Consider the following 25,711-nt stretch of genomic DNA (forward strand, 5'->3'; position numbering starts at 1 on the left):
ATATGGAAAATGATAGTTCTGCATTGTCTGATGCCAAGAAAGAGTACCTGAACATTAACTTATTTGTGAGAATACTGAATACAGTCCACTTACGAAAGCTCAAGAGAAAACAAATATACAAAGTATCGCAGAAAAAAATCAAGTGATCACTCCCACCCGTAATGCTGCCTGCCTTCTTGAGCCACAGTTCCTGGGCCAGGACTTTGCTGATGATGAATTTGATTAATCTCGTGACCTCATAGTGGCTGTTGCAAATTTCAAAGGATATATAAACAGTTTGGATGGAGGTAGCAAATTATAAAGCAAGAACCATCCAGTTCAGTCCTAAAACAATGGAGTACCATCCCAGCAGTTGAATACAGAACAGGTTGCTCCTTCGTCATGGTGGTAAGGGTTGCGTCGTCCTTGCACTCTAGCTACAGTGGCAGAAATTCTTTTAGTGCTTTTGTGTACTACTACATGAGTGGAATGAAATGGATAGGTTTGAGGAGAAATTTTCAAAAACAAGAAATAGACTGAAGACCTCCAGTGGGAAGCTAGTGAGCATGTATCACAGTTCAAGATTAGAGAAGAAAATGGCAGATGAAGAGTTGACTCAGTAATTATCAGACGAAGGCAATACTGCTGTGTTTTGACAGATATAGATGAAGCAGATGATGAAAGCAAGAGGTTTTGAGGAGTTGGCCTGCTACCTAGCTAGCATAGGTGCATTTAAAAATGACTCTCCTTTTATAGTTTTATTTCTAATTTCATATTTCTTTTGTAACCGTTGAGTCTGGAATAATATACACATCTAATTGCTAAAAGGTAGTAATTCTCATTTTTTTTTAGAGCTTCATTTGATTGTGTTTTTGCATTTTTCTGAGTTAAAATAACTCAGTAAAGTAACTTTTTTTGTAATTAGGCATAAGTATGAATCTAAGGCAGTGGTCATCAACCTGTAGATCGTAATCAACTGGTTGATCCTGGAGCTTCTGCCAGTATCACAATCTCTGGCCACTAAAAGTCTGGCAGTGCAGCGGGGCTAAGGCAGGCTCCCTGCCTGCTCTGGCCCTGCGCTGCTCCCGGAAGCAGCCAGCATGCCCTTGAGGCCCCGGGGGAGGGGAAGGGAGGGGAAGAGCTGGGCAGGGGTCTCCACGTGCTGCTCCTGCCTGTAAACACAGCCCCCGCAGCTCCCATTGGCTGGGAATGGGAAACTGCAGCCAATGGGAGCTGCGGGGGCAGTGCTTGCAGAGAGGGACAGCACGTGGAGCCACGTGGCCCCACCCTACCGGGGCGTGATGGTCACTTCCAGGAGTGGCATGGGGCCAGGGCAGGCAGGCAGTCTACCTTAGCCCTGCTGTGCCACCACCCGACGTAAGTGCTGCCCAGCAGGAGCCCGCACCTCTCCTGCACCCAAACTCCCTCCCAGAGCTTGTACCCTTCACCCCCCTCACACCCCAACCCCCTCCCCCAGTGAAAGTGAGTGAGAGTGGGGGAGAGCGAGCGAGCGATGGTGGGTGAGTGGATGGATGGAGTGGGCAGGGCCTCAGGGAAGGGGAGGGGTAGATCCTGGGTTGCATTTAAATTTAAAAAATGATCTTGTGCATGAAAAGATTGGAGACCACTGATCTAAGGCTATGCCTACTGGAGACCATAACGTTATATTCTTTTTTGTTACTATTCTGTTAAATTAGTTCTTTAAAATATAACCATATTTTACATCATTTGGCAATGTTTGGCTGGTCAGTTGAGTAGTTATTTCTTGACCAGTCAAAGGCCCAGCCCTAATGGGGGTATATATTCTTCATATATTTCTAATTCTCTGGTGACTATGAATATTCTTATAATTCATTGGCCAAGTGAAGCAAGGTCTAATATGCAGCTCAATAGTGTGTGTGTAAATTGAAACACCAGAAGAGCGTGAATCACTGGAAAACCATGGCACCCAGACTGTCTGGTGCTGCACGCAGAGGAAATCACTCTGCTTCCCCCTGATGCTGCTTGCACCTCTCAAAGGTAGCAGCTTAACTAACTTGCTGCATGGAGATCATGATCTGTAGTTTCAGCTCTACCAAGAATGAGAGCCTTAGAGTGTTTTTAGGGGGGAAGCAGGGACTGGAGTGGAGAGTCCACACTGGGGCTTGTAATGATATAATTGTAGTTGTGTGTATAAACAAGGTCTTAGTGACTTGCTCACGCTCACAGAGGAAATCTGTAGTAGAGCAGAGAATTTAACCTAGTTTTCCGGAGTGCTTGGGGCACCTTAAGCATTCAACCGTCTTTCCTCCCTGTGCTTGTCAATGTCCTACACTAATGTTACCTGATATTTTCAGGTTACTACTGTTTATTCTAGCATTTCTGACCAAGACAGCTATAGTTAGACTATATACACATAGGTATAGTATCAGTATACTCTTTAGCATTAGATGTAGGGTTTTTAATTTGAATACATTGGTTTCAATAAAAGTATTGCTGTAGCAGAGAACTCAGTTGTGGTTTCTTCTATAGCAGTTTCCCTATTTAAGTGTCTTGCTTTTCTAATTTTAATCTTGGACTTTCTGATTCTTTCAATGCCTAGTGGTTTATACAGAGTCATCTTCTTGTTTTAGGTTTTGGTCGGAAGGATGTAGTTGAATATTTGCTTCAGAGTGGTGCCAATGTCCATGCACGAGATGATGGTGGCCTCATTCCTCTTCATAATGCCTGCTCTTTCGGTCACGCTGAAGTTGTCAATCTTCTTTTGCGTCATGGTGCAGATCCTAATGCTCGGGATAATTGGAACTATACTCCTCTTCATGAAGCTGCCATTAAGGGCAAGATTGATGTCTGCATAGGTAACTTTATCAGATTTCCCCCTCAACTGACTTGTGTGAGATTACAACCCTGCAAAGCCCAATTCTTTAAAAAACAAAACAAAACAAAAAAACAACCAATCTCTGCCCATCACTAAATTCTAGTTTGTCAGGTTCACGCTCACAGAAACGAAAAATTTACTGTGAGCGGAAACTTGACATATAAAAATCTGTTGACACATACTACATGTTACAGAAATGCAAAAATCCCCCTGCTGCCTTATATGGTTCTCTCTCAGGTGGAGAGAATTACATGGTGGGGGCAGGGGAAAAGTAGTCATGTAAAGTGGATTTATTTTAGGAGTAGTATTTTGACTACTAAGTGGTCTTTCTCTCTTCCCACACTCTCTTAGACCCATCTATCCTGCCTTGCTGCTTGTCCCCATAACACATGGAAGCAACAGAAACTTTAACATAATGACTTACGTCTTTTGTGCCTCCCCAACTGGGCCATTCTTTTGATGGATCTTGGTGGGATGACAAGCCATATTTCAAAAGCCCAGTTTCTATCAGAGTTGTTTCACATAAAAGACTTTGCTATTTTATAGTACTGCTGCAGCATGGTGCTGAACCAGCCATCCGTAATACAGATGGAAGGACAGCTTTGGATTTAGCAGACCCATCTGCCAAAGCAGTGCTGACTGGTAAGTGGTGTCTTTTTAAATTTGTAACTGATAGATTATGGCTACCAGTGCTCCTATTTCAAAAGTAATATGCTTTTATGCTTCAATATGCTTCAAAAGTAATATGCTGGATTTTTCTTAAATACTAGTTTAATTTCTATTTATTTGTGGCCAGAACCCAAGTATAGGTGATAGAACCTATCAGAATTTCAAGAGCACAAAGTGCTAATTGTTTTAAAGAGGGGAAACAGCTGGAGACTGCTCTCTAAATACTGAAAGAGGAGGATAAGCAGAAAACTTTAGATCATAAAAGCTTTTTCCATGGATTTTATGCTTTTGATAGGTAAGGAAATCATTTTCTCTTCACTTTCAGGTGAATACAAGAAGGATGAACTCTTAGAAAGTGCCAGGTATGTATTAAATGTAGAAAACAATTTGCATATGACATTATTTTCAGAATAACCCACTTTTTAATAACACGTACAAATTAACTTTAAGGTTGCTTTCTGAGTACATACTAGGCCTTAGGCAGTCATTTTTGGGTGAAATTAATAAAACAATTATGGCACCCTTACCTCAGGACCTTGTCCTAATGGAGTCCCAGCATATAGCTCAGGGCTATATATGATGTGATGCACAGTAGCTACTGGCTTGTAATATGTCAATGTTCATATTGTATAATTTGAAATCCTTTGTAGAAGTTGTTTTTAGTAGGTTTGAAACATCCCAAATAGCTGTTTTGTTGGTTCTGCTATTTGTGCAACACTGTAAATAGTGAAAGCAACTAAAGTTGTTTTTATATGCAGTGTCAATTGGCCAAAATGTCCCATGTTCGTTTAAACAATCTTTTTTTTTTTTTTCCCCCTAGGGGTGGTAATGAAGAAAAGATGATGGCTCTTCTTACACCATTAAATGTCAACTGTCATGCAAGTGATGGCAGAAAGGTATTTTAGCTCAAAGCCACATTTAAAGACCTTTTGTTTTGAAATTTTAACATTTAGATTTAATTCTTTACATTTAAAACTACCATTTGAGTCAGATTTTTGGTATGTCATATTCAACTTGTACTTAAAATTGTGTTTGAAGACAATGGCAACTGTCAGATATTTTTCTTCTTTGCTTAAAAAGAACTATATCCACCACTTTTTGCATTTGTCTTCTGGATCAAGGAGTAGTGGCAGAACAACTTTCTTATGCTGACTGACCTTCTCTGCAGCTGTGCTGATGTCAAAGTTACAACAAAAGCTTTCCCTCTTTGATCCTAATAATTGCCAAGTGAGTTGAAGAGTTGTATCCACGCTCCTCTTTTGCACCACCTCCATCCTGTGTCCCCAAGACTTGGCACTGGCTCTGACATTACTCTTCTTACAGTAGAGTTTACGCTACATTTACAGGGTCTGGACTTATTGCTGGCAGGATAAGGGTATCTTGGCTAAAAATGCCAAAATTCCCATCCAAAATTTTTTGAAATTTCTTTAGTTTGAACCCATAGCTTTCCTGAAGGTTTAAGTCGCTATCTATGGCCCTGTCATGGTTCCCATTAGATATTTGCATGGGCTCATTCCCTTAAGTTTCTATGTTTTCCCCAAGCCAGTGTCTTACGTGTTACACCATGCAGTTGGATATTTGAAGCTCTCCAAAGCTTTTAAGTGTCCGAGCATCAATACTAGTACTTCCCCCTCCCTGTGGAGCATGAATCTGGTCCAACTGTGCAATCCCCTCAAGTTGATGAACCTATCCACCGCCTGAATGAAGAAAAGATCTCTGTGCAAATCCTGTTGCTTCAGGCCTTTTGCTCTGTACTCCTCACTAAACACTCCCATGCCTACTGACTGGACAGATCATAGAGCAGTCGTCTGCCTACGGAGTTCAGATGGAAGATAAGTTTTTCTGTTTGTTCTGCATATAATCACAGTCTTCTCTCCAGCACAGTTAACCGTCACTGTGGCTTATTTTTAAATTTAACTTCTTACTTGGTAAAGAGAACTGTTCATAATCTGGCACTATATGCTGGTAACAGCCAAGTCACAGAGGGAGCCTCAGGGGGAGGGCTTTGGCACATCTGTGGAGGGACTAAACTGTAGTTGTTGTTTTCCTGAATGTATTAGTGGTGAGTAAAGCCTTGCAATGTGTATTGATGGTAACTAAATCACGGGGGGTGGGTGGGGGGGGGAGTGAGCAGGTAGGGAAAAAATGTCCTTTGCACAAATACTTATTAAATAACTGTTCAAACATTCTCTCTCTGCAGATGGTACAAATATTTTGAGGACTCAGATAACTTTATTAGTTGTATTCCTTTTACATGTCACAATGTTTGATTAGTTAATAATTGAACTTATAATTTTGATTCATTCTATCTCTCCAGTCAACTCCATTACACTTAGCAGCTGGGTATAACCGGGTTAAGATTGTGCAGCTGTTACTACAGCATGGAGCTGATGTACACGCCAAGGATAAAGGGTGAGTTTTCTTTCACTTGTGTTTAGAATGTATCAATAATGTACTTTTACGTGTAATAAAGAATTCTAATGTTAAAAAAAAAATTGACCTGGAACAAATACCAGAAAACTCAAAGTTGAGGCAGATGTACCATCTCTAATTTTATAATTGTGACCTTCTAATTTTTGGTCAGAACCTTATGAGAAACCTGCGAAGCAATAAAACTAATACTGAATCATCCATAAAACATATTCATTCTAAGAGATGAACTGCCAGCCTGTGTATGTCCAAAAAACTTTAAAAGGCTTACATTTTTAAAAAATGCTTTCATACCATACCTATCAAAATTCAGTACACATCTGTGGTTAGTTCAGTTTTCATTTTCCTTTGAAGACCCCTTTCACTTTGAAAATGGTTTTCTGATTGGATTCCCATGATTTCTCATTTTAAAAGGTTATACTCAAAAGAATAAACATCATTTTTGTTTCCCAAACACTGAATTTGGATAATATATTACTCCTGAGAGCATTCTGCACCAAAAAATAAAAAATTCTATACACAGTATTTTAAAAATCTGCAAAATTCTGTGAGTTTTATTTGTCAATAAATAAATGCAGAGGCTCCAGCATGGCAGTGGGAAGCACAGCCACTGGCTGCACAAAGGTGGAAGATCACCCTGCAGCACTCCCACCCCCAGAACATGGACAAAGCGGTGAGGCTGCACCTGACACAGCACAAGAGGCCTGGGCCTGCCCCAGAAATACCCTAGGGCCATGCCTCTCTGCGTCAGGTCCACCAGGTGTGGGGCAGATGGGGTCAACCAGGCAGGATCCAAGTGTGGGGGGATCCACGTGTGGGGTGAGAGGATTCTGTGTGGGACAATCTGGATGCGGGCAGCTCAGTGGGGGGTCTAGGTGTGGGGGGATCTGGATGCACAGAGGCTCATTTTGAGGGGGTTCCAGGTGCAGGGGCAATGGGACTCTGCAGGGGCTTCCAGGTGAAGGGTGTTGGGGCTCTGTGGAGGGGTCTGGGTTTGGGGATCTCAACGAGGGGGGTCTTGGTGCTGGTGGAGTGGAGCTTGGTGGGGTGGGGGTCAGAGTGCAGCTAATTGTTGGTTAGTGGTGTGGGGGCTCAGGTTGGTACAGAGATTGGGGCATCAGGGTGGGAGTATGAGTCCAGAGAGCTCAGTGGGCAGTGGTCAGGGAGCAGGGATGGGGGTCCAGAAGCAGGGGGTCTGGGTGCAAAGGGCTCCAGATGCAGGGGTTGAGGTTCAGTGGGGTGGGGTTCGGGTATGGAGGGCTAGGGGGCTTTCTGGATGTACCAGGTAAGGCTTGGCAGGGGTGTCTGGGTATGGGCGGTCCGGATGCACAGGAGTTGGGTGGATGGGGGCGCAGCTTCCTGTACAGTGACCCCCTCCCCCCACAGCTGAGGAGTGATGGGGGCAGGAAGCAGGGGAGGATGCTGAGCTTCCTGCACTTAGCGGAGGTTTCTGGGGGTGGGTCTGACACAGCCCCAGCCACTCCTTGTAGGGGAAGAGGAAGTCCTGTCCTCTCCTGTCTCCAGCCCAGCCAAGACTAGCAGCTGATCTCCAGCCCCCAGTGATTTACCTCTCCTCCAGATGCCTGAAACTTGTATCTGCGCTGCTAGGGAGTGGTGCTCTTGCAACTTCCCCTTGCTTCCCTGTCAGAAAGTCATTTTTCTGCAGGGAAGCAAAGAAATCTGCGGGCGACATGAATTCCGCCCACACACAGTGACACAGAATTCCTTTAGGAGTAATATATTTCTAAGCATTCACTTAGCATATAAGGAACTTTTGCTATTGCTAAGTATAGAAATGCTAATTGAAACATGGTAAATTCATACAAATTTACAGAAAATATTTAGTCTCTAGAAACCTTTTTTTGAACATCATGAATAAATAGGCTGAAATTATAGAAAATAGAATCTTAAGTCTTTATTCCCAACATATCACTTCAGGATGGATAGAACACCTGCCAGATCAAAGGGTTGCAAGGCCCTTGTAAACTTGAAACCTTTGTCAGTCCATTGCTACCCTTGCAATGATATTGAGTTTCCTGGCTGTCTAAATTACATTACGTGCCTCTCCAGCCACCTGAACAGTATCAGGAGGGAGCAGAGGTGGCTTAAACCATTTTAGTTTTCCCTCCCTGTGGAGGCAAGGTCTATACTGTGTTCTTAGATGTATAGTACAGAACCTTGCTCAGTGATATTAACACTAAACCAGTCAGACTTCTTTAGCATGCTAAAGAAAAGAGATTATGCAACAAAACTTTTTAGGGATAAAGGAAAAATTACTGTCTTCCTTGAAATAAGTTCTCCCAATACAGTGCTTTCCACTTAGTGTAATTACTGTTTAATTTCATAAAATCTCCGGAACCAAGTCACCTACAACAAATACAATGCAATTTCCATGTGATTATGGAATTCATTATGCAATTTATTGTGGGTATGTTAAACAGACATTGATTTCAATAACTTTGGAGGTTATTGTCTCATATCTCTGTTTTCCCCATCACTTTTCAGTGGGATAGCTGGGTTTTTTAATTTTTAGAATTGATAAAGCTACGTATTGTTGTTTGTAATTTACTGAGTTTACATACTTGTAACCCAAGCATATATAACGTTTCTCCCCCCCCCCCCCCCCAAACTGCTTAGAGATTTGGTGCCGCTTCACAATGCCTGTTCCTATGGTCATTATGAAGTAACAGAACTTCTAGTAAAGGTTGGTATTTAATTTCATTCCTCTTTCAAACTGGGTGAAATTCTTCTATTGTGAATTTTTTCTGTTTTTTGAGTGTCACTTATCTTCTTGTATTTAAAATCATTTAAAAAAGACAGGCAGGGTTGGTAGGTTAATTTGATATCTGTACACTAACTTCACTCTCCTGCCCAGAATAAGTTAAAGCATGCCCTATAAAGCTTGTTATAAAAATGCACTGCCACTTTAAAACTTGAACTGTTCCCATCAAGATGGAGTTGCAGTGGAAGTCAGCATTTGGAAAAACATTTTACTTTCAAGTTATGGAGGTGTCATGATGAGTTGTAAGATTAGTGTAGGGCTAGAATTGTTAGCGTTTTAAAATATTGTAGAAATACCAACCCAATAGTTCTAGCACTCTAGATGTAAACAAAGATTTAGCAAAGCTTTTTAAAAAGTTGTTATCTAAAGAGATAATTTGTAAGCCTTGTTCCAGCCCTGTACAAATTAAGGCGCCAATCCTGAAACTGTTTGCATGCAGGCACAACAGTGCATATCTGTAGAGTCCCATTGAAGCCACTGAGGCTCTGCATTGACACAGCAATGTGCACACACAAATTTGCAGAATTGGGTCTTGAAACGAGTGACGTTCATCCGTCTCAGACACAAGTATTACTAATAAATGAAATGACATTGTCAGTTCACTTGCAAAAATATTTGACTTAATGTAAATATTTATTGTTTATAATAGTCTCTGAGCATGGAAATATTCCCTCAGAGCCTACAGCTAGATTTGTTACTGTAATTATCAATCAGATGGAGATAAAGGGAAGAAAAAGAAAAAAATACATAGGAAAAATGATTAACCTTAACTACTTGTGTATATATATTCTGTATATACTCCAGACATAACATTTAAACAATTAGCAATCTTTACAAATTTTATTGTATCTAGAGAATATAAAAATTAGTGAACTAAAATGTTGAGAGATGGCTCTATATTTGCAACAGTTCTGACATTTTGAACTTTTTTCTTAACTTCAGCCACTGATTAGTTTGCAGGGTTATTAAAAACATCCTTTTGGTCTCCAGTTCAGTGGTGCAGAGTTGGGGCCTAACTACAGAATCCTTACTACCCCTTGTGTATTATCTGCTTGCATGGAAACTCTATCCTTACAAACACACTTTCCCTCCCTGCCGTCCTCTTTTGTACCCTATATTGAATGTTTATAGGCACTTCCTGTTTCTTCAATAAAATGAGAGAAGAGCGTCCTAGAAGTGCTGGCAAGACACTTCTGCGCACGCTCACACAAACCCTCTCTCTTCCAGGAGAAAGCAGAGCATGACGGGCCCATGAAAAAATTCAAGTTATAGTTGAGATTGCAAATATTCATTTAATGTTGAACCCCTGAAAAAGTCATCAGTCTCATGTGGAAATGAACAGTACCGCCTTCACTCTGACCCTGTGTCATTGCTCACAAACCACGCCGCCCCGCCCCCCTCCCATCTCCCAACTAGGAGATAAGTGTATCTAGTTTCATTGCATGAGTGACTCAGAATATCAGGGGTGGCATGGTATTTACCAGAGGTGGTTTTTACCAGTAAAATTGTGGTTTTTTACACCCCTGGGAAAAACTAATTAGTCCCAGTTTAAGGCATTTTCTGTTTTAAAAACTGCTTCATAATTGCACATAATTTTAGCTAAGTTGTGGTTAATAAGGTAGGGTTGTACAAATAAAAAGTAAATTGCAGTAGGTGTCATGTAATTATAATACTGAACATGGGAATGTCTGTCTACATTTTGGTTTGGTATTTTCTCAAGGAAGTTATACGTGTCATGATTCATATTTCAGTTTTCAATGTTATATAAATATTGAAAACATTTGATTATATGAAACGATAGTCGTGCAGAGTTGTAGGCTTGAAGCATTAAGCAATCAGAAGCATGCAGAATTGCAGACTACCAGTTCAGGTCCATTTGATCATGCTGCATTCTGTAACAGAAGACCCACTTTGATACAGTGGATAGATGGAACCTAATCCTCAATTTTGAATGGATGTACCCAAAGTTTGAAAAAATTTGTTCTGTGCTTGCTGAAACTTGCTGGACACTGATGCAATTATTTTTCTCAGTTTCCCAGTTTAAACTAAGTTTTAGATAGTATTTACCAGTGCCCTGTCCTAAGCAATTTTTTCCCAGGAAATAGTCAGCCTTGCTAAAACTTGAAGTGGTTTAACTGGATTATTTTACTCTTGTTGTTGGTCTTTATCGTCATAAATTGTAAACTGAAACATTTAAACTGCATTCAGTAGTTCAAAATACACTTATGCAGGTGTGCACCTGTGTTTACATTATAACACATCTTTCTTGTCTTCTTTAAGAATGTAATTAGACCACTATGAAAAGATAGGTTTCCACACCTTTTCCGGAATACACCATTTGGTGTATCAAATGTCGTGTTGTATTGTGAGACTTAACATGGATGCTTATATCTGGGCGTACAAACCTTTTAAGAACCAAACCAATACTTAGGGTCATACCAGATGGTGGTGGTAATGCTTACATAATACAGTAGAACCTCAGCGTTTCAAACACCAGAGTTATGAACTGACCAGTCAACCACACACCTCATTTGGAACTGAAAGTACTCAATCAGGCATCAGCAGAGACTTAAAAAAAGCAAATACAGTCTAGTATTGTGTTAAATGTAAACTACTAAAAATAATAAAGGGAAAGCAGCATTTTTCTTCATACAGCTTTGAAACTTTAGTTTGAAGTCAATGTTCAGTTGTAAACTTCTGAAAGAACAACCATAACGTTTTATTCAGAGTTACAAACATTTCAGAGTTACAAACAACCTCCATTCTCCAGGCATTTGTAACTGAGGTTCTACTGTATATACATGTTAAAAAAAAAAAAAAAAGAGAGAAATTTCAAAAATTCCTTGACTTCACAAGCAAGCAATATAAAGAGGATTTTTGAAGTGTTCTTATAAAAAATTACATTGAAATGTCTCTATCTTAGACACAGATGTTACGGTTCTCCATAATGGAAGGCATAGGCATGGCATCAGACTTAAGGCTTATTGGATGACTAAAACTGCATTTGCATATTTAAGATTTTTAGGTTTAACCTTAACTTGGCACTTACAGGATTTTTTTAAAACAATATTTTAAATATTTTTTCCCCTTAAGTAACTGATAACTATTTAAAAACCTTAATTTAGCTTAGATTTTTACCTGGAGTTTATTTTATCGTGTAAAATTGCAGGTAAGTATAGAAGTATTACAGAATGACTAAATTTTTAGGAGAAAAATATGTAACTCAAGTAGATACAAAATACAGACTCTTTTGTCCTGGGCATGTCACAACTTTATTTCTAATCCGAAACTACTACATTTTGATGATTTGTGGGGGAATGAATCTACAATTCATTTTTAAATGTGTATTTTAAAACTAGTTAAAAGTTCAAACTATTGAATAAGAATTTTCTTGCTGTGTTAGCAGATTTATGTTAACTGACAATTTGTAACAAAGGAAGTGCTTCTCAGCATTTGAAGGCAAGTGACAGGATGAGGATTAGTGTTGCAATAAACTTTGTTAACCTTTTTTGTTACATAACAAAATACTAACTTCTAAAAAATGTGACTCTTAGATTAAATATAAGTTGCCTTAAAGCAACTGAGTTTCTAAACATTTTCTTGTGTTCACAGACTGATTTATCATTTTGTCAAAAACTGTCAACTTCCTCTTGGGAAATGGTAGCTGTTACTTAGGCTAAAGAACCATTCAGTTATGTAGACAATAATGATGGAAGGATGATAATATAGTGGTGATCATAGTGAGAGGAAAGATGATTCAGTGGCTAGAGCTAGCCTAGAGTTTGGGAGACGTAGGCTCAATTCTTTGCTCCGACTCTGGCTTTCTTTGTGACCTTGTGCACATCACTTAGGGCTTGTGTACACTTAAAATGCTACAGCGGCATAGTGGCACCACTGCAGCGCTTCAGTGTAGACCAGCGGTTGGCAACCTTTGGCATGCGGCCCATCAGGGTAGTGTGCTGGCGGGCTGTGAGACGTGTTTAGGTTGACCGTCCGCAGGCATGGCCCCCCACAGCTCCTAGTGGCCACGGTTCCCCATTCCAAGCCACTGGGAGCTGTGGGATGCCGTGCCTGTGGACAGTCAACCTAAACACAATGTCTCGCGGCAGGCCAGCAGATTATTCTGATGGGGCGCATGCCGAAGTTTGTCGACCTCTGGTGTAGACACTACCTATGCCAACTGGAGGGGTTCTGTTGGCATAGGTAATTCACCTCCCCAAGAGGTAGGATTCTTCTGTCGACCTAGCGCTGTTGCACTGGGATTTAGGTCATCCTAACTGCGCCACTTAGATTTGGATTTTTCACACCCCTGAGTGATGTCATTATGCTGACCTAATTTTCTAGTGTAGACTAGGCCTTTAGTTTCTTTGTACCTCACTTCCCCATCTATAAAATGGGGATATTAATACTGCCCTACGTCACAGGTGTGTTGTAAGGATAAATTAATTAAATATTTTGAGGCACTCTAATAGTATGGTAATGGGGACTGTAAAAGGACTTACAATAGATATTTCTGAAAAAATATCTTGGAAACTGTGTGCATATATATAGTTATATATTTATCTTGCTGTCTGCTTTGTGGCAATTAATAATTGCAATTTTTCTTTAATAGTCTGCTTTGTTTTTGTAACTTTCCCAGCATGGAGCATGTGTGAATGCTATGGATCTGTGGCAGTTCACTCCTCTGCATGAAGCAGCTTCTAAGAACAGGGTGGAAGTGTGTTCTCTCTTGTTAAGTTATGGTGCTGATCCAACACTGTTGAACTGTCACAATAAAAGCACCATTGATTTAGCCCCAACACCTCAATTAAAAGAACGATTAGCATGTGAGTATAAAGTGAATGTGAAAATGAATAGGATAGATGGCATTTCATAGCTCATCAACAATTGATTAGTTGTTTTTCTTTGTAATAAGTGCCTTAAGTTTCATAAACAGTATCACACTGATATTAAGTTTGGAAGAAAGTGTTTTACATTTTGAAAACAATTGTGTAATGCCTGCCTGAAGATTGTATTATCCTAAAACATGAAATAGTCTCAAATATATACAGCTAACGGGCCCTTTTGAACCTAGGTTTAAAAACTGACTTTAGTTACTATTCAACAGTCTTGTGGCTGTAATGGCTTGTGTAGATTTTTTTCCTAGAATCCTGTTTTCTTCCTGCTGCTTCCCCACTTCTCCCTATGATCTTTCAAAAAACGTATTCCCAGCAACACCATTTTTCTCTTCAGCAAAGGTCATTTGAACAAAAAAATCCACCAGCATAATTACTTAGAACTCTGAATACATTTGTTCTGAAGATGAAATGCTATCGCTTTCTCTCAACTTCTGAAGTGGAGAATTGAGACATGAGTTCTGTCTGGCATAGCTAAGGAATCCTCAAGCTCAGCCTGTGCATGGACAAAGTAGCAATTTTCTGGAGTACATAGAGTGCTGGGCTACATCATATAATGAGCCTGTGTACAGTAAATTACTAGAAATGGCTTTCTAAGGTCTCTACCATGCACTGAGAGCAGCATTTCCCCTACTAGAAGCAAACAATTCCTTTAATACTTTCCAGACCAGATTAAGAATATAATCTTTCTTTTCTAGATGAATTCAAAGGTCACTCCTTGCTACAGGCGGCACGAGAATCAGATGTAGCTCGCATCAAAAAATATCTTTCTTTGGAAACAGTGAATTTCAAGCATCCTCAAACTCATGAAACAGCATTGGTAATATTTCAGATATATTAGTGATTTAAGATGTGGTGGCTAAACTAAATATGTTGGGTAATGCTTTAAAACAGACAAATTCCAATTTCTGAGAACCTGACATTGTAAAGACTGGCAAGTCAACAGTAGCGTATAATAAGATAACACATCTAGAGTATCCTTTGTAATTTAAACTTTTCACATTCCTGTCAAGTCTTGCAGGATAATTCGCTGCTACCATATCAGTGAAAGGTTGTAACCAATTGTCTGTTTTCTCTAGGTCATCTATACCACTGTCATCTGTCTCAATCCACTGAATACTTGAGTTTCTAAGTTTTCTTCTACATATATTAGCTTGCATTTTTTTCAGGTTGAACCACACTTACTGTGTGCTCCTATTTCTAATCTCTTCAAATGGCTTTTGTAGTTCTATCCTTGTATGTGTTCGTTTCACTTTTCAGTGTAATTTCATATGAATGTTTCATCAGTGAGTTGAAAGAATAAAGATAAGCTCAGTCTAATGCCAACTGCTGCAGCACTGCAGTAGGCAGCTTTCTCTCTGCCTGTATTCCTGACACAGCCATTTATCCTAATTTTGTTTTGCTTAGAATCCAACCAGTTTTCTATCCATATGAAAAGTGTTTGGCACCTTCATCTAGTAATTTTAGTAATTGTTAAAATAAATCAGATTTGTGTGGCTTGATCATTACAAACTCATGCTTGATTCCCACTCTCTTGCTCTTGATTACTTTATTCTGATAGTTATTATATGTTGAGGGAGACAGAGAGGAAATGGCAAACAAAGTAAAAGGAAAGGGAGATGAGGAAAGAAAACAGAAAATGGTATTGTGTAATATCCTTTATACGGCCCATGGTACAAAATTCATGGCCATGAAAAATGTGTCATGGACCATGAAATCTGGTCTTTTGTGTGCTTTTACCCTATATTATACAGATTTCACAGGGGAGGCCAACGTTTCTCAAAGGGGTCCTGACCTAAAAAGGGGTTGCAGGGCAGGGTGAGTCACAAGGTTATTTTAGGGGGGGGTCTTGGTATTGCCACCCTTACTTCTGCACTGCCTATATAAATATCTGAAATCAAGAAATTGACAATTTTTTAAATCGTATGACCATGAAATTTGAAATTTAGTAGGGTCCTAGGTATGACCTAGTTACAGTTCCTGAAAAGAGTTGTTTCCAGAAATACTGGATTACATGGTCCAGATTCAACTAATGTAATTCCCTTGCTGTTTTTCTTGTACCAGGGATGAATTTAGTCTAGTAAATCTATGCAAGTGTTAAGAGCCTGAAACTAGATTTCCTAATATAGTTATATAAATAATAATTAATTAAATTTTGTTGCTAGCTATTTGAGTAATTTTATAAATTCAACCTTCAAACCTAAAACTGCTCTCACTGTACTGATTCTCAAATCAAAGAAATAAAATGGGTAAAATCCTGGCTCCATTGAAGTCAATGGCAAAACTCTCATTGATTTCATTGAGGCCAGGATTTCATCCAATATGTACAAATTATTGATCCATCCTTGTAATTAACATAGATTTCAAGATTCTTAAAGTCCTAGGTCAGGGGTCTCAAACATGAGGCCCGCAAGGTTCTTTTGTGCGGCCCGCTGAGGCGCCCCCCCCCCCACGTGCACCTCTGCGTACCCCGTTTCACCGCGAATCCCACACCGTTCCCTGAAGCAGCCGGAACCATGCCCCTGTGGCCCTGGGATGGGGCAGGGGGCTCAGTGTGTTACTCTCGCTTCCAGGCAAACACGCCTCACCCCCCCACCCCCCAGCAGCTCCCATTGGCCGGGAACAGGGAACCGCAGCCAGTGGGAGCTTCGGGGGAGGTAGCTGGAGGAGCAGCAAGAGCAGCACACAGAGCTGTGTGCCGCAGCGCGGCCCCTCCCCCCAGCGGGATGTGGTTCTGGCAGCTTCCTGGACTGGAGCAAAGCAGAGAGGCGCGGGGCCAGGGCGAGCAGGCAGCAAGCCTGCCCTGGCCCCGGTGCGCACGGGAGCTGCTCTAGATAAGTGGCGCAGGGCCGGAGCCCGCACCCCTCCTGCACCCCACACCCCAACTCCCTGCCCTGAGCCTCCTGCCACACCCCGCACTCCTGCACCCCTGCCTGCAGCCCCCTGCACCCCTCCTGCACCTCACATCCCAACTCCCTGCCCTGAGCCTCCTGCTGCACCCTGCACACCTCCTGCACCTCAACTTCCTGCCCTGAGCCCCCACCACACCCTGCACCCCTCCTGCTCCCCCTAGGGGCAGGGAGGGGGGCGGGGTTGGGGTGGAGACTTCGGGGAAGGGGTTGGAATGGGGGCAGGGAAGAGGTGGGGCGGGGCGGGGCCTCATGGAAGGGGTGGAGTGGGGCTGGGGCCGGGGACAGCAAGGGTGGGGTGTCAGTGATGTGGCCCTTGGGCCAATGCACTAGTACTCATGTGGTCATTTGAGTTTGAGACCCCTGTCCTAGGCACTGTTATACCAAACTTTGTCCACCTCAGTTAAGTGGGCTATACTGAGAATCTTCTCCCATACACTAATATTAGCGTTTTTAGTTGGTTTTTCTTTGGCTTGGTATCAGTCTTGGTATTCTTTTTATAGGTTATCAATCAGACATACAAACATAGCTCTTTGATAGTTATAGACCACACACATCTCAACTCCAGGTTGGTAGTTATAATTTTCTATTCTGGAACTGTTAAGATGGAGACAGACCAGCTTGTGGTTAATTGTTGGGGTGTAGGAGTACAGGTGATCTAAAGGTAAGATGTAGGGTGGGAAGTCCAGAAATTTTTGTTCTGTTCCCTCTGGTCCAGATGCCCATGTGACATTAAGCAAGTCACTTAATCGCTCTCTGCCTATTTCCTCGTCTGTAAAATGGAGATATTTGCTTTACTATGAATATTGAGACTAAGGCCCAGATATTTAGACATTGCTGTGCTCAGCGTTGCAGCACCTAAGTCTCCTGTTCAAAAGGGATTTAGTCACTTAGGAGCCAAAAACTCTTTGGCCATCAATGGGATTTTGGCTCCTAAATCTCTTTTGAATATGAGACTTAGGCTTGTAGATCTGTTAGGTGTTGCAACTCTGAGCACAGCAACACCTGAATACCTTTAAAAATGGGCCTAAATTCCTTGTTTTAAAGCACTTTGAATCAGTTTCATCTAAGTGCTCATATACCTTTCATGTATTTATGTGCCATTTCTAGAACCTATGCCTCTAATTATTAATATATTAATTACTAAATCCCTCAGGAGTAAGATACTATGTAAGCTTAGAAGTATTGAAGGCTGCTCTGTGATTGAAGTAATCAGTAGGACTGTTCTCCAAGCTAATCTAAGCATAGAAGGACAATCATATAATAATAATTATTCTATTATTGCAGTAACATCCCCGAGGTACAGTGACAGTCTTCATCAGCCATTTAGTTGGACAGAAATCATGGCATTGTAATAGGACATTATTACAGGATAATGTCTCCCACTTTAAAAGCGTTGCTCCCAAACTCATGTATCAACAGTAGATTTGCAGTATCGCATGTTTTCCACTGGTGAGAGAGGACTCTATCCTTAAGATATTTTCTCTTCTCAAATGTAACTTCTTGTTACCCAGTTTGTCTAATTGCAATTGTATTAAGCTAATAAAGGAAATATAGAACATGTTATCTACCTGTTTTTCAATTTACTGGTTCTGTGTTCATTAATTTCCCCAACATTATTATATTATAGCGAGTTCAGAGTAGATAGCCCTTCTGGCCTTAGAATCTCTGACTTTTAGTGTTAGAAATTTAGTTAAATGTTGTGTTGGAAAACTATGGTGCAAATCCCTGAACCCATATGTAGGTCCCATTGAAATTAATAATACTCTGCATGGGTCTGTTCTAGCAATTCCTGATACAGGATCTTGCTTTAGTTTGCCAGTCATTAGCAACTAATAAAATGCTGTATATAACGAGAGCATTATTAATGCTGCAATTTTGAAATATTTAGCACTGTGCTGCTGCATCTCTGTATCCCAAGAGAAAGCAAGTCTGTGAATTACTTCTGAGAAAAGGAGCCAACATCAATGAAAAGACAAAAGAGTGAGTGCTACTGATGGATGCTATTAAGTGTTCAGGATAATTTTATAGCATACAACTTAATTGTAATTTTTATTTTTTAATAAAGCTTCTTGACACCTCTCCATGTGGCATCAGAAAAAGCTCATAATGATGTTGTTGAAGTTGTTGTGAAGCATGAAGCTAAGGTACGAATTACTTCCTGTATTTCTTTGGCTAGAATTATCTATAAGATGTAACATTGTAGCACAAAGTTGACAGACTGCAGTTGTAAATTCAGCATTGTGCATAGAATTAGTTTTTGTAAGTATACATGTTTACATATGCAAGACAGAGAGATGATATACACACTTGTATAGAACTGTGTATATCGACTTCATACATTTTGTCAAGTTTTAAAAGAGAAAACAGTGTAGTTTTACTAATTTCTACTACTTTCACTAAGTACAGAAAAAAGATGTATTTGGTGCTTAATTACAAGCAGTAGAATTGTGAAAGTGTTTTGCAAAAACACAACAAGTGAGGAGGCAGATAAACTAGTTAGAAAAATAGTATGTAAGAGATCTGGGGCTTAAATTTGAAAAGATAAAATGGAGAAAAATTTAAATGATGTCACTGGCAATAATTAAGATCAAATCATAATGTTGCACAGCTGCTATAATGCACCGCATTTTGGTCAGGTTTTCACATAGAGGAAGTATGGAAATAGGGCGTGCCACTTAATGTAATCACATTGAACAAGACTGCTAAAATAAAGACTCAGGATTCTGATTTTTGGAACTTGATTACAGGCTGACTGCTATATGGCTTCTGACATGGCCATTGAGAGAAACAGAGAAGTCTAGAGAATAGAAAGCTACTTGTTGTAGGGTTGAGTTACTGAATGACTTAGTTATTAGAGGTTTCAGAGTAGCAGCCGTGTTAGTTTGTATTCGCAAAAAGAAAAGGAGTACTTGTGGCACCTTAGAGACTAACAAATTTATTTGAGCATAAGCTTTCCTGAGCTACAGCTCACTTCATTCGATGCCGATGAAGTGAGCTGTAGCTCACGAAAGCTTATGCTCAAATAAATTTGTTAGTCTCTAAGGTGCCACAAGTACTCCTTTTCTTTTTAGTTATTAGAAAAATCCAGAGGTTCTCAAGTCAGAATGGCCAATATTAGCTGATATAGACAAAGCTGTTCTGTACGTCTTGTTTAGTAGTTACAGTGACATGAGGAGGGTGGGGATAATGTATAAGATCATAAATGAGACCCAGGCTCCTCCCCCCTCAAGCTCTGACTGTAACTCTCACAAGCAGTAGGTTTAACTGTCATAGTTAATTATTTGTCACAAATGTCTTTTGAAATTGGCTTTTGGTTCCTCAGTAAAAGTAGTTTAAAAGTGTAACAAACTTTCAAAACTTTCATAGAAGATTAGTGTTGGAAGAAACTTCAGGAGGTCATCCAGTCCAAATCCCTGTTCAAAGCAGGACCAACCCCAACTAAATCATCCCAGCCAGGGCTTTGTTAAGCTAGGCCTTGAAAACCTCTTAAGGATGGAGATTCCACCGCCTCCCTAGGTAACCCGTTTCAGTGTTTCACCACCCCCTTAGTGAAATAGTTTTTCCTAACATCCAACCTAGACCTCCCCCACTGCAACTTGAGACCATTGCTCCTTGTTCTGTCATCTGCCACCACTGAGAACAACCTAGCTCCATCCTCTTTTGGAACTCCCCTTCAGGTAGTTGAAGGCTGCTATCAAATCTCCCCTCACTCTTCTCTTCTGCAGACTAAATAAGCCCTCTTCATAAGTCTTGTGCCCCAGCCCCCTACTCATTTTCATTGCCTGCTGCTGGACTCTCTCCAATTTGTCCACATCCTTTCTGTAGTGGGGCGCCCAAAACTGGATAGAGGGGAATAATCACTTCCCTCAATCTGCTGGCAATGCTCCTACTAATGCAGCGCAATATGCCGTTAAATTCCTTAAACTTCAGTAACATACTGAATATGTCCCAATATGCAGAGTAATAGGAATGAAAGTTTGTCTCACGCAGTATTACTGCAGTTGAGAATTTTCACAGTTCCCTTTTTCAAGTCATTTCTAATGCATTCTAGGCCATGTTTTAGTGGTCTAACGTACCTTCAGTCTCACTGGACTTGTATTAAAAAAGCAGATTTGCCTTTTGAACCTGTGGTACTTGCCAAGACCTGTTGTTAGATGCTGCACTTCAAAGAAAAATGCATCCTCTTCTATCCTAGATGCTGTGTTCAAGAGCAGACTAGATATTTTGTGTTCCTTTTTTAACTGTTAGTTCATTTAACTGAGAATGGTAATGCTATTTGCCACGTGGAGTGGGAATTGCTACTCTAAGCCTTCTTCCATAATAACTCTTAACCCACCGTGTTTATTCCTCCCTAGCATGTCACAGAGCACTCTCTAGGTGGCTCCCCTACCTAGAAGCAGTGTGTCATATTGAGGCTTCTAGCTATGGGGCAAACAGGTGAAGAGTGGGTCCCCCTTTGTGGTGGGCAGGGTAGTCATTCAGGGAATGTGTGCCTTGTGTATCTTTAGGTTGTCTAGTCTACTTTGGCTAATATGGAAGGGAAGGAAAACAGGCTTCCCTTGCATGATGTTGGTTGAAGCAGAACTCTTGCTACTGGCTCTTTAAACTCCATGTTGAAGCTAAGGGTATGTCTGCATAGCCGTGTAATCCTATGGGTTAGTGGGACTAGAGTCAGCTGACCCCTGTCAGAGAACCCTGACTTGAGTGTTAATACTGTATTTTAACCCTAGGGCTAGAATTTTCTGACCTGTGCTCAAACCTAGGGCTCTGGCATCCACACTGCAGTGCACAGATCTGAGTCAAAGTAATCCTATTCCAGAGTGCCTAGCGCCCCACTCCCCAGTGTTGACACTAGCCCCACGAATGTGTTGCACTGTGGGAAACACTACTGCCCACCCTGTTTCCTAACTGTAGTGGTACCATTGATGGAACTCAGGTGCCCATAAGGAGCACATGAGTACATAAACTTCATAACTAGCTCCTTTGCTGCCTGTCTCAGGAGAATGACTGTAGTTTGAGAAGGGCTTTATACTGAACTATCATCTAATCTGAGAATTGGGCTTTCTACCTCTAGGCTGAGTCACATGGGCAGGAAAATGCCCATTTGCACCTGTTCTCAGGATAATTAGGACATCACTGCCCAGGTCTTTCAAAATGAAACTTTGAAATTCTTAATTTTTAAAATCGGATGTTCAACAAAGGTGTTTTTGTTTGGTTGGTTTTCTGTTTATTTTTGTCTGTTTTGATATTTGACCTAAGAAGGTTTCAGAGGAAAAATGTGCACACATCACAGCCTGGCTGCTGCCAACTGCAAAGTGGTGAAGTGCATCGCCAGGGCTAGTGTGCAGTGTGCTCCAGCACTTCCCTGAGATCCCTTATCCCTGCCCCTGCCACACCCTGGGAGGCAGGAAAAAAGGATCCCTGGGTGGGTGTGGGGGAGTTTTGAGGCTGGCTTCCACTCACTCCCCTCACAGCGCACACTTCTCGGGCATCCTTGCCAGAGAGTGGAGCCGGGACTGCCCTACAGGGAGGCAGAGCGGCAGATCTGGTTAAGCATGGCCACAGGCCAGGGGAGGGATGACCCCCAACAGCCAGGAGCCTCCTCCCGCTTGTCAGCTTTGCTTCCTGCGCCAAGGCTCTTCCACGCAACAGCGAGCAGGAGCTGGAGCAGGAAGTGGGAATGCAGTTGGTCAGGTAGTAATAGCTCTTCTGCCACCAGGAACTCTGGGATACATCTGGAGGACTTACAGGGCCCAAGTTAAGCCAGGGTCACATGCACGCAGGAAAGCAATAGGGCTCGGACCCTCCAGCCCTGCAGGGTCCTGGGACTCTAGATCCGAATCCTAGGTTAGCACAACTGGTGTGTGGACACAAGGGTAGTCAGGCTTGAGCTCAGGCCTGGGCTTACATTGCTGTGTAGACATACCCTGAGAGGACTGGCAGGTTGCAGTAGCTGTGCAGTTGCAGCTTGATCAATCATCCTTTTGTGCTACTGGAGTGGTTGGTGGGGAGAAACATATGGAGACTGAGTAGTGTGTTCTCCACATGCCGCTGGCAGTACTGGTGTAAGATGAAGGAGGGGAGTTCCTCTTACAGCAGCTGCTGTGGCAATGGCAGCCACACCCTTAGCAGAGCAACTGCCTGGGTTAGCAGCAGGCTCAGTACCAACTCAAGTGAGAGCTAAAATTGTTAAGCAAAGCTGCCCTTAAGATTTGGTGAAGGGTCAGCAAAATAACTTGTGCCAACACCTCTAGTTACCAATTATTCGTGTCCATCATTATCTGACTGCTTTGCACAGGCACTGCCTAAGGATTTTGGAGAGGGTTAGTGAAATAATTTTCTGGGTAAAACCCCAACTTTACTGATTCATTTAAAATAAATGTACTGGAAGTTAAGGGCTGTAGGATCCTTAGGTCCCTGCTATCCTTTTGCTGTAAAATAAAAGCCCAGCTGCTTGTTGTATTCATCATTAGTGACGGGCTTACATTTTTCATATTTTCTAGGTTACCTTTGCATTGAAATGAGTTACAAACTTTTTTTTTTAAGTGAAAATCAAGATTCTCCTTCACGGTTCCAGGGGTCAGATCTGTTGACATAAGTGCTCATTGTGAACTTCTGCCTGGTCATTTGTGAAAATAAGGTCCTTGATGTTCTTAAATCCTGTAAAACTACATTCTTAAGATTCTGTGTTCTCTTTAGGTTAATGCATTGGACAATCTTGGTCAGACTTCTCTGCATAGAGCTGCACATTGTGGCCATCTGCAGACATGCAGATTGTTGTTGAGCTCTGGATGTGATCCCTCAATTGTGTCACTGCAGGGTTTCACAGCTTTACAAATGGGGAATGAAAGTGTACAACAATTACTACAAGGTACTATGTTTGTTTGTTTAGGATATAAGTCCATTTAAAAAATGGTGTCATATTTTGTTTCATTTGCTGCATCTCAGCCATTGAGGAATAGCACTGAGCTCAAGCAAAAAAAATATTTTATATGCTTGTCATCTGCTAACTGCTCCTGTATATTTAGTAGACCTGCCACTTCCAGTCAGTTTGGAGAGTCACTGAAAAGAAATCTCTTAGGCTAAAAGTGAGCATCAATATTAGCTAAAAGTGAGCATCAATATTAGCTATTTTTGTTTTGCCTTTGTGGCCAGATGTAAGAGAGTATATACATAGCTTGAAGATTTTTTTCAGTGAAAAAAAAACATGAATAATAAATTTATAAGCTTAAACATATAAGCGTTTTAGAATAATTGAAATTCAGAGACTGAATAGGGAAGTTTGACTGGTTCTGCAATATTCCAAAGTTGAGGACAATGCAAGGGGTAAATTAACACAATTTTGGAAACCTGTGAATTCAAGGGTATAACCACAGGTTAAATTTTGGGGATTATATGAAAAGACATACATTGACTAGAATTTCCTGATTTATTTAAGAGGAGCTCTTGAAGTACTATATAGTAGTCTGATCTTAAATGTTTCTCTAGTTAAATAAACTCTAAAAATACAAACAATTACTTTCTTTATAGCCCTATTTTCTTTTGTAGAAGGCATCCCATTAAGTAATTCAGATGCAGATCGACAGTTGCTGGAAGCTGCAAAGGCAGGAGATGTGGATACTGTAAAAGTAAGAACACGCAATTTTAATATTTACTTGGGTGCATACTTTGTCAAACTATATTTATGTTGCTTAAAAAGAGGGAGAGCCTTTCTCAGTCTGAGTGCTGTAGACTCATGATCCTGGTCCTGATTCCCCCGTATTGTGCAAAAGTCCCCAGGTCAGATTTAAAGAGTAATATTGGCCCATTTTTCTGAAGAGTCCTATTCAGTTCTTCATTGAAAAGAAACAGTACTGACAATAGTTACAGGTTTAAAGAGAGGGAAACGGGTGATTCTCTTTGCGCTGTCAGGGATACAGGATCCCTGAAAAGTAAAGCCTGTATGTAAAAACTCATTGGCAAATTAAATGTCATGTACAGATTATAATGAGTATTATTAAATCTTCTGGTTATGGTAAATAGAGGTAATTTTTCAAATCAGATATGCAGAACAGTATTTTATGTACAGTGTCTACATGCTTGTATTTTGTTAAATGTATAGTAATGTATGTTTTGTCTGTTTCACAGAAGTTATGTACAATTCAGAGTGTGAACTGCAGAGATATTGAAGGGCGTCAGTCCACACCACTTCACTTTGCTGCAGGATATAACAGAGTGTCTGTGGTTGAGTATCTTCTTCAGCATGGAGCTGATGTTCATGCAAAAGATAAAGGGTAAGTACTCAAAAGATGTTGTCTGTGTTTTGTGATAGTTCTGAGCCCTTGAATATTGCTGACTGATTCGTGTTCTGTCTTACTTCAGATACTTTATATTTCTTTGGAAAATCCTTCCTATATAATGCTATAAGAAATTCTCACTCTCTCTAGTGCTATAGGACTTTAAAATATACCCGTTATATAGTCTACAAGACCTGAATCATGTAATTTAGGCCAGTCAAAACACACAAGTGAGAAATAGTGATATGTGTATATATAGTACAGAATTTGCATTTTAAACATCAGCAGAAGTATCACACTATAGCAAAGCTATAGTAAAGAACAGAAATATCAGACACTTAGATGAACACAATTTGTTGGTGAAGAATCAACATGGTTTTTGTAAAGGGAAATCATGCCTCACCAATCTACTAGAATTCTTTGAAGGGAATCAACAAGCACGCGGGCAAGGGTGAGCCAGTGTACCTAGATTTTCAGAAAGCCTTTGACAAGGCCCTCACCTAAGGCTCTTAAGCATAGTAAACTGTTATGGGGAAAAAGAGAAGGTCCTCCCGTGGGTCAGTAACTGGTTAAGAGAGGAAACAAGGGGTAGGAATAAATGGTCAGTTTTCAGAATGGAGAGAGGTAAATAGTGGTGTCCCCCAGGGATCAGTACTGGGACCAGTACTGTTCAACTTATTCATAAATTATCTGGAAAAAGGTGTAAACAGTGAGGTGGCAAAATTTGCAGATGATATGAAACTACTCAAGATAGTTAAGTCCCAGACAGACTGCAAAGAGTTACAAAGGGATCTCACAATACTGGGTGACTGGGCAAGATCAGTGTTGATGCAAAGTAATGCACATTGGAAAACATAATCCCAACTATACATATAAAATGATGGGGTCTAAATTAGCTGTTACCACTCAAG

At 40.8% G+C, this 25,711-nt stretch overlaps 1 protein-coding gene across 4 annotated transcripts in view; it reads left to right on the forward strand.

The window, feature by feature from the left end:
• The window catches only part of TNKS2 (tankyrase 2), a 299,288-nt gene that overhangs the window by 8,236 nt on the left and 265,341 nt on the right, over positions 1-25,711 (forward strand). For all 4 annotated transcript variants that reach the window (XM_074959067.1, XM_074959066.1, XM_074959064.1 and 1 more), the window contains exons 2-14: positions 2,592-2,816; positions 3,383-3,478; positions 3,831-3,867; positions 4,326-4,401; positions 5,823-5,917; positions 8,573-8,639; positions 13,357-13,543; positions 14,311-14,432; positions 18,413-18,504; positions 18,590-18,668; positions 23,224-23,395; positions 24,073-24,152; positions 24,652-24,797. In XM_074959067.1, the coding sequence (XP_074815168.1) occupies positions 2,592-2,816; positions 3,383-3,478; positions 3,831-3,867; positions 4,326-4,401; positions 5,823-5,917; positions 8,573-8,639; positions 13,357-13,543; positions 14,311-14,432; positions 18,413-18,504; positions 18,590-18,668; positions 23,224-23,395; positions 24,073-24,152; positions 24,652-24,797 (1,474 nt within the window). The remainder of the gene's footprint in view (positions 1-2,591; positions 2,817-3,382; positions 3,479-3,830; positions 3,868-4,325; positions 4,402-5,822; positions 5,918-8,572; positions 8,640-13,356; positions 13,544-14,310; positions 14,433-18,412; positions 18,505-18,589; positions 18,669-23,223; positions 23,396-24,072; positions 24,153-24,651; positions 24,798-25,711) is intronic.

This window comes from Natator depressus, chromosome 7 (genome assembly GCF_965152275.1).
Source record: "Natator depressus isolate rNatDep1 chromosome 7, rNatDep2.hap1, whole genome shotgun sequence".
NCBI classification, from domain to species: domain Eukaryota; kingdom Metazoa; phylum Chordata; order Testudines; family Cheloniidae; genus Natator; species Natator depressus.